The sequence below is a fragment of the Sinocyclocheilus anshuiensis genome, unplaced genomic scaffold (genome assembly GCF_001515605.1).
Source record: "Sinocyclocheilus anshuiensis isolate Anshui unplaced genomic scaffold, SAMN03320099.WGS_v1.1 scaffold673, whole genome shotgun sequence".
Lineage (NCBI taxonomy): Eukaryota > Metazoa > Chordata > Actinopteri > Cypriniformes > Cyprinidae > Sinocyclocheilus > Sinocyclocheilus anshuiensis.
The window spans coordinates 229,999-243,403 of record NW_015539862.1 but is presented as its reverse complement, the minus strand read 5'-3'; the positions used below and the strand labels follow the sequence as shown (position 1 = coordinate 243,403).

At 38.1% G+C, this 13,405-nt stretch overlaps 1 protein-coding gene across 4 annotated transcripts in view; it reads left to right on the top strand.

Moving 5' to 3' along the window:
- The window catches only part of LOC107684930 (CMP-N-acetylneuraminate-beta-1,4-galactoside alpha-2,3-sialyltransferase-like), a 64,916-nt gene extending 52,403 nt beyond the window's left edge, over nt 1-12,513 (top strand). For all 4 annotated transcript variants that reach the window (XM_016481316.1, XM_016481315.1, XM_016481314.1 and 1 more), the window contains 2 exons: nt 9,422-9,568; nt 11,826-12,513. In XM_016481316.1, the coding sequence (XP_016336802.1) occupies nt 9,422-9,568; nt 11,826-11,867 (189 nt within the window). In that variant the 3' untranslated portion in view covers nt 11,868-12,513. The remainder of the gene's footprint in view (nt 1-9,421; nt 9,569-11,825) is intronic.
- The last annotated feature ends 892 nt before the right edge of the window (nt 12,514-13,405 follow it).

The following is a 13,405-nucleotide window of genomic DNA, read 5'->3' as shown; positions in this document are numbered from 1 at the left end:
TCCAGTGGGGACATAATTATGGATTATAATGACTTATACTGTCTTTTTACGCGTTACGTTGCATCGCGCCGCGTAAACATAAAACCATGTCTGCATTTGTGATCGGAGAAATTGACAAACAACAAGTGCTACTCTACACTGCCCAAAAATCTTGCGTTTGAATCGTCAGTGGCAAATTCTTTAATTGGGCGGCGTTATGCAAATCTTCCCACATCGTGATGTAGACATGTGGGGGCGTTAGAATGAGCCGTTTTAGGTAGGCGTGGTTGACTCTTAACTTTTATAAAGAATATCTCTTTGGATTTGAGACTTTAGTCTTTGAAACATGTATGTTTACAGATCTTCTTTATGCACCAAGAGCTTGTAACACTCCAAAGAGAAAGGAAAAATTTAAATCGCATCATATGACCCCTTTAAGCTTTTACTTTGAAAAAAGTCTGCTACCAAGTTGCTAAACTAAAAAGGTTTTTGGGGACATTCAATTTCATTATACCAAACAGGTAAGCTCGTCTACTCACTTTCACGGCCTCACTGTTCAAAATCTTACTCCGTCTAGGCAATTATTCTAACTCGGACTTTCTGGGAAATGTTTTTTTAAATAAAGACTGAAAGAGTCGTTGGAGACGGTATAGTGGTGTAGTTTATAGTCAACACTTAGCTTTTCACTTCTGGCTATTGTGTTTAGACTTCAAAATTCATAAGTTGTGTTCATTTGTGAAGATTATCATGATGAATGAAACGTGTAAGAATCTAAACTTTTGTTGGTCGCACAGCTTTTTTTTTTTTTTTGCAATAATCTAAAAGCCATTGTAAAAATCCTATTGGGTTTTATGTTGCGGAAACCAGGGTGATGCTAACTTCCGGGTTGGCCTACAAAAATGTCATCACTGCAGTGCTCTTAATTAAATTAAATATTTCTTTACCTCCTAATCTGGAGTCAAAATGTGAAATCTTGATTTTTTTTTACGACAAGTTGACAATTTTCTGTGGTTATTGAGTTGAGCTTGTTTGAATCTGGAACATTCCTTTCACCCTAACCACTCAACACAATTCAGATTTGTGAAAACGTCAGGCTTCTTCAGAAATATTTCACGTTTCTCTTGATTTCACCTACTTTAGTCATTCAAAATGGTTTAACGCCTCAGAGGTCACTGATGTAAAAACATATGAAGGAGTCTTATTTGAAAATAGGCAATGGACCAACCGTCATGTGTGATAAGAGCATACTGAATTAACGAGTCCTGGAGGTCGCTGAGGAGCATATGGCTCCCACGATAATTATTTTAATTCAGAATACCATTGACTAGGTAATCCTCTGGCTTCTGTCTGAATGTATTTGCCCATCACTTCGTTCTCCCATATGTCTTAATCCCTTATTTTTTTTGCCTTACAAGCGTGTGTCACTTATCAGACACTCCTTCAGGCTCCTGCTGTTGGCATTTATTGAAGGTACTTTCCACGTGTTAGCGTGTTGTACAGAATTGCCTGTTGTATAATGGTTGCCTGTTATATTTTGTGGTTTTGTCTGTACATGGCTTTATTTGTATGCCAAAATGCAACTCCTGGAGTACACACTGTTGTGTGCACGCGCCTTCATTTATTCAAGAAAACTTCAGGAAAGGTGACTCATGGCACATTTGCGAAATCTTAAAGGTGTACTTCACCCAAAAATTTAGTTTGTCATTTACTCATCCTGGGAAATTCAAAAACAGTCGATCTGTTCAATATAATGAAATGAAAGAGGACCAAAAAATAACAAAAAGCAACACGGGAGTATCAGAAGTACTACTAATAATAGATTTGTTTACTATATTCCCAGTCTTCTGAAGCTATAGGAAAGCATTGTGTGAGAAACGGACAGAAATTTGTTGCTATTACCTCAAAATGTTAGCATGCACCCTACCTGGCATTCATGAGAGAAATAGTGATGACTCATTCATGAACGAGACATTCTTTGCATTCTTTTGCAATGAATCAGTTAATCCATTTCACAAAACTGTTCTAAATGATTCATTCATTGATTTAACAGCCCACTAGAGGGGAAGATTATCAAGGTAATAATGATGCATAATGAATAATAATCAAGAAAATAATGATACCTTCTTTTTGAAGCCTGAAACAGGTTTTGTGAAGCGTTTCATTATTTGTCAGTTTTCTGTAGAAACCTGTCTGTTTTTAGAGTTGGATGCAGGTGTCGTCTCTGTTACGTTGTAGTTTAGGTTAAACACAGATAAGCACAAACCGCATTATTACATTAATAAATAACACCGGTAAATAAAGCAAAGTGTTATAATGTATAAACAATAAACACAATACGCTACATAAATAGCCTCATAGCATCATATCTCTGTCTTTTCCTTTCGTTTTGTTAATCTGTTAATTCGCCTATTTAAGTCAAATATTTCGCATATTCATTCATTTTATATATAGACTATGATTTAATAAAAACAGATTTTGATATTTTTAGTTAAACTTAATTTTTGTTGCTTGTCTGCGCTCGTCTGCCGCCTTTTTTTTGCTCTTCTCCGACCCCACAGCTCTCCGATAGCTTAGTGTTAGTGGCACCAGTCCAGGTGTTTCCAGGTTTTACTCCTGCTATTTCTCCATGCTGAGAGTTTGGTGTCGCACATATTCCACCTGACTATGCATTCTTCTCCTTTTCTCCGATGAACTGAAAATAACAGGAGTCCATCTCACAAATGTAGAATCCATCTCTGCAGTCATCTCAAACATCTAATTCCAGCAACAGGAAATAGACAAACTATTTTACCCGCAGAATTTTTTCTCTGGTGCTGTTTTGCGGTGTTGGTAAATTCACCACTTAATTTTGAGTTGAAATATGTTGTTGTAACTTGCGTTACTGAGATTGTAACGAATAATAATATTACCCAAATTTTATTAGTAATGCGTTATATTACTGCGTTACAGCAAAAAGTAATATACTACTGTAATATTATTACTTTTGTAATGCCTTACTCCCAACACTGATTGGGAGGCAAGCCAAGTGTTGACAAGAGGATATGTGGATGTTTGCTTCTGAACATGCCAACAGCTGGGCTTTCATCCTCCAAATCAGCCTAACAGCCACTTGTGTGTATCTGTTGTACATACGAGGTAATATAAAGGTTTAAAAAAAGTGCTAGGTCAACCCTTTAAGCAGTCCACACTGATGCTTAAGGTAGTCTCGGTCTCAGATGACCACCCATGAACCATCCACAGGCTATTTGACTTTTCACTATCTTGTTTACATCAAGCCATTTTGAGAGATATCATGGGATTCCTGACCTGGTCAAGAGCAATGGGATATAGATTTCATGAACCTGACCTGCTCTGGATGAGTGCTCCAACGGAATGTGCACATTTCTGCTGGGGCGCTCATAAACCTTCAGTGCTTTATATATAAACTGAAGTTCATATGATTCATATAGGGCCCAGGGTGAAATTATTTGCCAGTGCAGGTTTACACTTCTTATCAGGCTTCAGCACTGACTGTGGTGGTATAAATTTGCATGTTGATATGTCACAGCCTAGCTGCAGTTGAAACTTTGTCATCTGCCCTGATATGTTTATAGGCATTCAGAGCATGGCAACTAGAGCAGCAGAAACAACATCTGTCCGACAGCGTGCCTGAGCCTCTAGAAGACGGGCTTTGATTGCAGCTCTGTCGGCTAGAGCACACACCATAAAAACAGATCATTTCACTTTGACAGTGTACCTCCCAAGTTTATTGACCTTTTAAATATAAACCTAAAGATAAACAGGAAACCTTTTTCCTCTACTTGTGTGCAGTATCTTGAGCGACGGAGAGAAAAGGTTGTGATTAGTTTGAGGAGAACAGCTACATTTTTCACATAATACTACAAAGGAGCCCTATTTTTTTTCTCCTCATGAGCACCTGTGGAATGGTCCATTGGCAACCTGTTGCCCCTCGCTGACCAGATAGGATTTCCCTGCGCATCATTTTTAAAAGGAACTACTGGTTCAGAAGTTTCTCATTGAGTCTGACCATGTCAGGTATAAACCTGATCAAAGCAATATGAATATTTCTAGGTGTATAGACCGGTTTTCTGCATGGTATCTCCCTTTGTGACCGTTTTATTGGTGAAAACCTAATTTCTAGGTTGTGTATCTTCTATACTGTACAACCTGATCTACATGATTTCATGACAAAAAAATGTTTTTGTTAATTGAAATAATGCTGAAGAAATAGAGTATTAGATGAAAACCTCAAACTTAATTTTAACTTAACTTAAATGTAAAGGTTTAATAAAAATGCAAAAGCACTTATCAATTAAATTAAACTCTTAAACTGAAATTAAATTTGTAAATATAAATATTTTAATACTAAAATAACACTTTCCATGGTTGTTGATCTACCATCTAGTCAGCTGAACCCTGAAGATGCCAGATTTATCCTCTCATTGTGCATGAACTTTTTGGCTTGGAGGTTCTTTATAATGAAGTTTGGCTTTTATATGTGTTGCCTTTGTGTTGCTATCTAAGTCATACGTTTGCATAACATATGGAAGAAATCAGAAGTGTTTACACTGATGTCAAAGGAGAACAAATCAAATACCTTTCACACTGCGTTTCACACTTCACTGCAAATAACATCAACTTTTACATACTCCTCCCTGAAACTTGAGCTCTTAAATGCAAATTTGTCAAGCACTAAATGTAATTTTGTGTTTTGACAAACATTAAATGTATTTTCCAAGTTTCTGTTCAATCAGGAAAAATGTTTAACTCTCCTTTACTTTACTTTAAAAGACTACATACAGTATATAATTTTTCATGGCTCTTTAGAAACCAATGGCAAGATCTACATTTGTATTTTTCTGTATTTTGTTATCGATCTTATTGTGAATGTTTCGTCTGTACAGGTTTAATTTTTTATATGTTCAAGAATGTTTTGACCTTGTAATTCTTAGTCTTCCGGTGAAATGACAGACGACTTTCTGGTGATGTATGCCAGCCTTCTCCAGTCATTTAAGCAACTTGAACCTGCACCTTTCTTGAAATCGACTGCATGCTTGCATATGGATCTGCCTCCATCCACAATTTTTTCATTTTTGATAAGTTTTATTCAGATGTATGTAACAAGATGGAAGAAATTATCTGCCGCTATATCAATTTCATTGCAATTTTAACGTTCTAGTCAAAAATACCAGTAAAAAAATATGACAGCTGATTTTTACATGTCAAAATTCTAAAATGTTAATTCAGGCTCTGCTTTCCTGGTTTGTCAACGCTAATATTTTTTGTTAATAAAGAAAACTCTCTCCAGTTGTTCCTGGGAAGATTCTTCCCACCACACATCTGTAGTCAGAAGCAGGTTTTCCCAGCCACCGCTGAACGTTCACCCTGACCTCTCGTTTCCAGCGACTGATGGAGAGAGAGGCCGGCGATGTGGCCTGTGATTTTTATGGAGTGATTTAATACTTGGCAGCCATGCTGAAAGCTTGTTAAGGGGGTGCTGGAGCTGCATTCGGGAATTGAGAGGCCTCTCTCACCTGCTGCTTTATTAGATGGATCTGTTTCAGGGGCTGTCCCGTTTGACAAAAGTGTGGCGGTTGTTAAAGTTCCTGCACTGCAGACGACTTGTGGTTTTGAGGGCTTAGAGAGGTGATCAGTCAGGGTATCTCTCACTCACTTTTTCTTTCTCTGCACTCCTGGCTGTGATTCCCTGGAATGCTGATGAGAGGTCTGGAGTAAAACCAGGCGGAACCAATGTAGAAGATGTCAACAATAAAGCTATGTTTAGAATGACCTTGTCTAACTTTGGTGGGATTGTAATGCAAACCAGAATCAGGCTGGTGCAGTGCTCTGAAAACAGTCGTCAATAAGTAATAATTTCCTAAAATGAACAGTGGTGTTGTTGGAGATAAGACCTGGTGTGTATCGCCGACATTTTTTTGTCACTTCTCTGTTTCATAAATAAAAAAAAAAGTCTAACGAATTATACCAAAAAAGACATAATTATATTTTTTCTCCCAAAATGTCACTAATACTGTCACATACTAATTTAATGCATCCTTGCTGAATAAAAGTATTGATTTCTTTTAAAAAATAAAATAAAATCTTATCCCAAGCTTTTGAATGGTTGTGTGTGTGTGTATATACATGTACAGTATATTTATATATTTCCCATGATCTCTGTGTTGCTAGTGCCATACATTTTGAGCTACAGGAATGCTATACCTGGTTTATAGAAATGTTCAGTCTTAGATTCACTTCATTAAGTACTACTATTTTGTATTTAAAGGGGTCATATGACGTTGCTAAAAAAGAACATTATTTTGTGTATTTGGTGTAATGAAATGTGTTTATGCGGTTTAAGGTTCAAAAAACATTATTTTCCACACACTGTACATTATTGTTTCTCCTCTATGCCCCGCCTTTCTGAAATGCGTCGATTTTTACAAAGCTCATCGTTCTGAAAAGCGAGGTGTGCTCTGATTGGCCAGCTATCCAGTGCGTTTTGATTGGCCGAATACCTCAAGCGTGTGACGGAAATGTTACGCCCCTTACCATACCGTGATGCCGTGTCCCGGTGCGACAAGACAAAACCAATAAAACCTATTATAAACGAGGCATTTGTTGCATCCAGTGGGGACATAATTACTGATTATAATTACTTATACTGTCTTTTCGCGCATTGCGTTGCATCGTGCTGCGTAAACACAAAACCATGTCTGCATTTGTGATTGGAGAAATGACAAACAAAAAGCGCTACTTCAGTGGCAAATCCTTTAAATATGAAAACGTACTTACAGGCTGTGAGTCAGAACTATTTGTCAGAACACCGGCATTGTAGGCTATACTCTCCCAGGAAACAGTCCTCGTCCTCCGTAAAATGCATTGCTCACATCTAAATGTTTGGGTTGGACTGTTCTGGAAATGTGTTGTAAATACAACTTGACCACTGATTTCTAGTTGTGTCCTCTTTTGGAAGGCCAAACAAAGTAGTTTCACTTTCATAACGAAACACACAGCGTCTCCACGACATGGTGGCGGCGGCAACAATGCTACAGCGAGAATCAAAGTTATGCCTTTGTGTGAACATTTGGGTGGGGTTATGCAAATCTTCCCACACAGTGACGTAGACATGTGGGGGTGTGTTTAAACGAGGCATTTTTAGAAGGCTTGGGCGAGTCTTAACTTTTATAAAGAATATCTCTTTGGGTTTGAGACTTTAGTCTTTGCAACTTTAGGGATCTTATCTATTCACGAACAGCTTGTAACACTCCAAAGAGAAAGGAAAACTTGAAATCGCATCATATGACCCCTTTAACCTGTTTAACTAGTCTGTCACCAGGCTGACTCTTGGGTTGGGCTTGTTCAGATGTCTTGATATCTCACTGTGCTCTTTGTATTTTCAGTTGACATTTTCCAGTACTGTTTCCAACTGTACAGATATATGTGAGCATGGAAATATAAATAACTGTACTTGTATATTTAGTTGCTTTAAAGGAAGCATTTTTTCTATTTTTCTTTTTATGCATTTCTTATTATTTCTATAACTATGTGAAATGTGACAATCTTTTTAAATGTATTTAGAAGAAGATTTATTTGAAATTTAGCTTTGACAGCAGCAGTTATAAACTGTGTTTAGTGTTTTATTGTCCCACTGAACACAAGAGTGTTTGATTGGGGCATTTAATAACTGCTTATAAAAGTCACTGTCTTCAACACGCCTGTGCGAGACTATTAGTGCTGGCAGCCTTTAGTGCTTAATATCTAATGAATACATGAATAGTGAATGAATAGACAAACAAATCAATACAATATTCAGTGTTGTTTGAAAGGATTTGGAGTATAAGCTGAACCTAAGCTTCTGTAGACACTCAATGATTTCGATGAAAGATTGAAACTTACTGTCATTATTTACAGTCTAGCCAGGAATGTTCTCTTTTTTTTTTTTCCATAGCAACTCTGTTATGTAAGTCACAAGAGCACCTCCTGTACAGTATTAAACCTGTCCTTAGAGAGGGAAATATTCTTACCCTCTCTGTGAGATGCCCAATGCACTGGATGGAATGTCAGAGCTTAAGGAGACATCCTCACTTGTGCTACGTGATTTTAACAGAATCTATCAGGGACTTCCTGTTTTATTTCTTATTTAAAGGGTTAGTTCACCCAAAAATGAAAATTAGCCCATGAATTACTCACCCTCAAGGCATCCTAGGTGTATATGACTTTCTTCTTTCAGACAAATCCAATCGGAGTTATATTAAAAATTGTTCTAATTTTCTTTTCTAAAATTCTTCCAAGCTGTTTAATGGCACTCGGCGGGTGTTGAAGTTCATCAGTCCAAAATCACTTTAATCTAGCTTGTGCCAACAGTTGTACATGGAAGCAGTTCCGGGCTGATGACGTATGAGGTCGGCATTGCGCATGAGGGTGAGTAAATGCCTTGAGGGTGAGTAATTCATGAGCTAATTTTCATTTTTGGATGAACTAACCCTTTAAACAACCTATCACTCTTATACCAAACACTACTGGTGCTGGATGCCAGCACATTTCCCATGTGTTTACCCGCACTCTGTTTTAAATCCTGTTACGTTCTGGAAAAAGGCATACTTCAGTTTTGCGAGATGTATCCAGTATATACTACACACTATGCTGGATACGGTGTCTCGGTGGTTGGGTAGATGTGCGCCCGAATCTGTGATTTTTATTGTTGTTGTCAGGTTTTTCCCCTGTTTACACCTGCTTGTGGTTGCAGCATTCTACAGAATTTCTGCTTCTGTTCAGCAAAAACCTACTGTTGACAGAAGAGATGATGTTTTCTTGCCATGGCTTGTTGTGGGCGCGGGGCCCTCCAAAACTGCTTCAAAGCCATTTGCCTAGCTCAGTAGCTGCTCCTATTGTTGGGTTATATCAAAGGCAGAGTCTGCTTATTTGAACAGGTGACTCCCATTAAGTCCGATGACCCGGCTGGCTGTTTGCCAGCAGTGCTGCCGTGGCTTCGCAGAGCTCGTCTAGTCAAGACGCTAATACCTGATGATCTCAGTGCCAGATCGCAGATTGAATAATTGCTGAGCTATGGCACTCTGCAGGTCTCCTGAGTAATTGTTATGGGAGAAGCTGGGGGCCACTGCTCCCCGAACGTTCATGGAGGTCAGGATTTCATTTGTCCACTTCCTTTGGGCTTGTCCAACCTGGACGGCCTGCTTCACTTTTAATGAAAGCCGTCTACACTACCGCCATCAGTATGCAGTGATGGCACATTATAGGTATTGGGTCTGAACTCATGATTATGGAAGAGATGATTTCTTCACATCTGCTGTAAGATGATATAAAAATGTTCCATACATTTTTCATTATGCGAACTTGGATGTGCAGACTCATTTGCCTATATCATAATGCCTCTCTCTGTTTTTTTAAATTTTTTTTTTTTATTATTATTATTATTTAGCAAGGAACAGAGGGCTTCTGGAAGTCTGTAGCGTACTCTGTGCCCCGGCAACCCTCGGAGATTCGGATCCTCAACCCCTACTTTATACAAGAGGCTGCCTTCCAGTTTATTGGCCTTCCACAGAACAATGGCCTCATGGGTAAAGGGGTAAGCAACATGCTTCAGTTTCGGTACTTTTCATAACATTGTTTACATTGAGCACACTGAGTGCAAGAGAATGCGACTCTGCTAGAACTGGTAACTCTTTGAGAATAACTGTTGGACTGCCCGGTTTGTTGAACCAAAATGGCAGGCAATGCCTTTAGTCAATCTAATGTTAATAGGGGTCACAGGAAGCCTTAGACACGTGTTTCCTCAATTAGTCTGTAATTACCATAAAGGTCACCATAGGTCAAATGTAGCTTGACTAATCCAGTGGGTGGGGAGAGCTTATGCCGTGTATTTTGTCCAAACCTAGGCAAAGCTGTGTTTTAAAACCTTATGCAGTACCTAACATTAAAATGCTTTAAAAAGTAATAAGTTCTCAAAATAATGTGGCATGTGTAATTTGAGTTAAATTAAATAAAACTGCCAGTATAAATAACAAAGGCTTTTAAACATAAGTTGTATTTTCCATAATTCCATCCATTTTGCAAACCACTTGTTCTGTGTTGCGGGGACATTCTAGTGTCTTTGGCTATAGGCAGGGAAACACCTTGGATGAATGGCCAGTGAAATATTTTATTTTATTTATTATTTTAATTCATAATTTTATCGGTTAGATATACCTCACATGTAGAGTAAATGTTGCTCAAACTATAGTGATCAGGATTGTGTGCCATTTAGAATTAAATTAAGAACTTTTAAATCCAATTAAATTACTGAATTTGAGTTTAATTTGAATTGGGGTAGTTGAAGTGGATGCAGAATTGCTATTTGAATTTAAGAAGAATTAAAATGAAGACATTTTCATTGGTTTATAATCCTTTAATACTAACAGGTAGTTTTTGAAATGCCACCTATCCACTTTATTTTTCCCATAAGAGTGGGCCATTTGTAAATGTTATGGGTCTGGCTTCCAGTGTCATCCGCGTCCAGCTATTTTTAGCTGTACAAACACCTTTTTCTTGCCGTAAAAATGGGCGCGGCCATTTGTAAATTCTATGGGTCTAGCTTCCGGTCTCATCTGCGTCCAGCTATTTTTAGCTGTACAAAACAGTTTGTTTTGCTACTCGATATTGAAAATTGGTGTGTCTTACCATATTATTTTAATGTAGGCCTATTATCTTAATAATGAACACACTGGTTTATAGTGCAAACAGTTTTACCGTTTACTGCACGTTGTTATTCTTCTTGTTCTAGTTTGTAGTGCATACAGTTTTACCGTTTACTGCACTTTGTTATTCTTCTCGTTAACTTGTTTCCCTACAGCGGCTAATGAACCGGAAATCTCGCAAATTCACTGAAAACGGCTTACTTCCGCATTAAAGAATAAGGTGGATAGAAATGTCTATTTAGTTTTTAAATTTATTATATTTAATAAATGTAAGATTTTTTTCTCTGCCAGGGTAGAAGAGCATTTAATTTCCCAATACCGTGGGAAATTTTTCTCCTACCGTGTTAAATTGTTGAATTTTCACTTTACTAAATTCAAATTCACACTCTGTACTTTTTTTGTTTTTTTGTTTTCTTTCCCTATTTTTCATTAACAAAAGGGCACAGTGGAAGAAATGTTCACTTATTTTTAGCTTTTTTTTTTTTTGCATTTGCATTTGCTTAGGTTTCTGGTGTGTCTGCCAGCTCAGAAAATCTGAAAAGAAAACACGCAGCCAGTTTGTTATGGGCTGTTGGAGTCTGAAACTGTCATCCAATGAGCTGTTTCAGCTTGCAGCCGGTATCTACGTAGATAGCTAGCTATTTGAAGAAGACCACTTCCGAGCCATATACGGAGTCCGAGGCAGCAATTCCCATGTCTTTTATTGACACGCCCCATGGAAGGGGTGGGGTGAGCAGTAGCTCATTATCATTTAAAGAGACATGCACCGAAACGGTACAACTATTGAGGAATTTTAACCTAAGTATGTTCCAGACATTTCATGAAGACCCTAAAGAATCATACCAACTTGTAGAAAATGGGCATCTGATGTCCCCTTTAACAAATCTGCCAGAATTTGAAATAAAGCTTTGTATATAATTTGACATGCTAAATTCTACTATTAACGTGTCATAAATGTGGCTGCATTCAGAACACCCACCCCATTTGCAAACACAGTTTATTTACACATGGGTGTTGGGTGTGCCATAGCCTACAGGGAATTGGAATTGTCATAAAAGAACTGTGTGTAGATGCCTCAGACCTCAAACACAGGCTATAACAAAGAGTACTCTCCTACTAGGAGCTCATAAAAACATGCTTTCCTTTCAGACCCAGGAAATTGGACTTGAGAAAGTAGATAAATGCCACTAGCATCATAGCTTGTTGAAGCTCTCAGCCATCCCATCATGGCATGAGTACAGACAAGAGTCTGTGTGTGATCTTGGCCACCTCCTGAAAACTCAGACCTCCTCTAAATGATGGAACATGTGCAGTGCACGTGGAGCAGCGCCCAGGCCCCTAAGGTTTGTGTAGGTAGGGGGGCAGCGCAGGAGGGAAGCTGTCCCATACGGTACTGATCAAGGTGGAATACATTTTGACAGCCTCCTCCTTTGAGCACGCCAGACACCCACCTGCTTAAGGCTGCATACACTGACACAATCTTAATGCTAATTGTGTGTGTGTGTGTGTGTGTGTGTGTGTGAATCAGACACCAGGCCACTGCAAGCTAATGATTTAGAATGGTTGACTCCTCCAGGGAGATGAGGAAGTGAAGGTCTGCCTCCTGAAATTGGTATGTCAGGGGTGGGGGTCTGTTTAAGCAAATTGTTAATCACACGCAGCTCAAGATGAGTTAACAACTGCTGAGCAGAACCAAGCCAGAACTCCTTCAGGCACAATGCCATCTCGACCTCGAGGAAGAGCTGGACCAGAGCAAAGCACAGACAGTGATGTTAAATAGATTCAGATATAGCACAGCAAGCATAGTTATTCATGCTTCATTTGTGGTTGTATGTGTGTGTGTATTTCTCTTATTTATTATGTTTAATTTTTTTTACATTTGTATCATGTTTTTTTATTAATGTAGTCAAATAATTTTTACATTATTACACCAAAGTCCTTTTGTGAGTGTGTGTATATAATCTACACACATATACATTTTTCTACACACATATCCAGTCAGTTAGTGCATTAATTAAGAAACCACTTTGATGGAGTTGTGAGATCAATTATTTTTGACTGATTTACTAAAAGAACTGTCTCACAAGAGCCATTTGTACATTAATGGTCAAAATGAATGTCTTTGCATGCTAAAGCTTAAAGCAAATACAGCATGTGTTTTGTGATGAGATTCTATTGTGTACACAGTCCATTCAATTCAGAATGCAAACTCACAATTTATAATTATATTAAAATATAATTTCTTTTGCTGCAACACTTCAGATTTGATAGCGATGCCAGAAATGTTGAATATAGTGCTTATGGCATGTTAGCACTTCATGCACTATTAAACAAGCAATAACTGTATTTTCTTGTCTGTTATCAAGTTTAACATATGATTTGCATCAATATTTGAATGTTATGATTCACAAAACAAGCACAAGACTTTGTATTGTGGTTTAGGTTAAGACTCTGTGGAGCAGAGCAGCTCAGTGGATGATTTTACTCTTTTCACCAGAGAACAGCTTGCATGTTAAGAACCTGATAGTAAAATATTAAAATGATGCTTTATTTTATAATCTGACAGTTTGATAGATGATCGACTTGTGCTTATTTCCATAGAACATTCCAACATTGGGCACCGTCGCCATAACATTGAGGAACGAGTCTCAACATTAACTGATTGTGCCAAATGTACCTCTATCGGAGGAGATGCCCCTCCTCTCCTGCCTGAATGTATTAACGGTGTA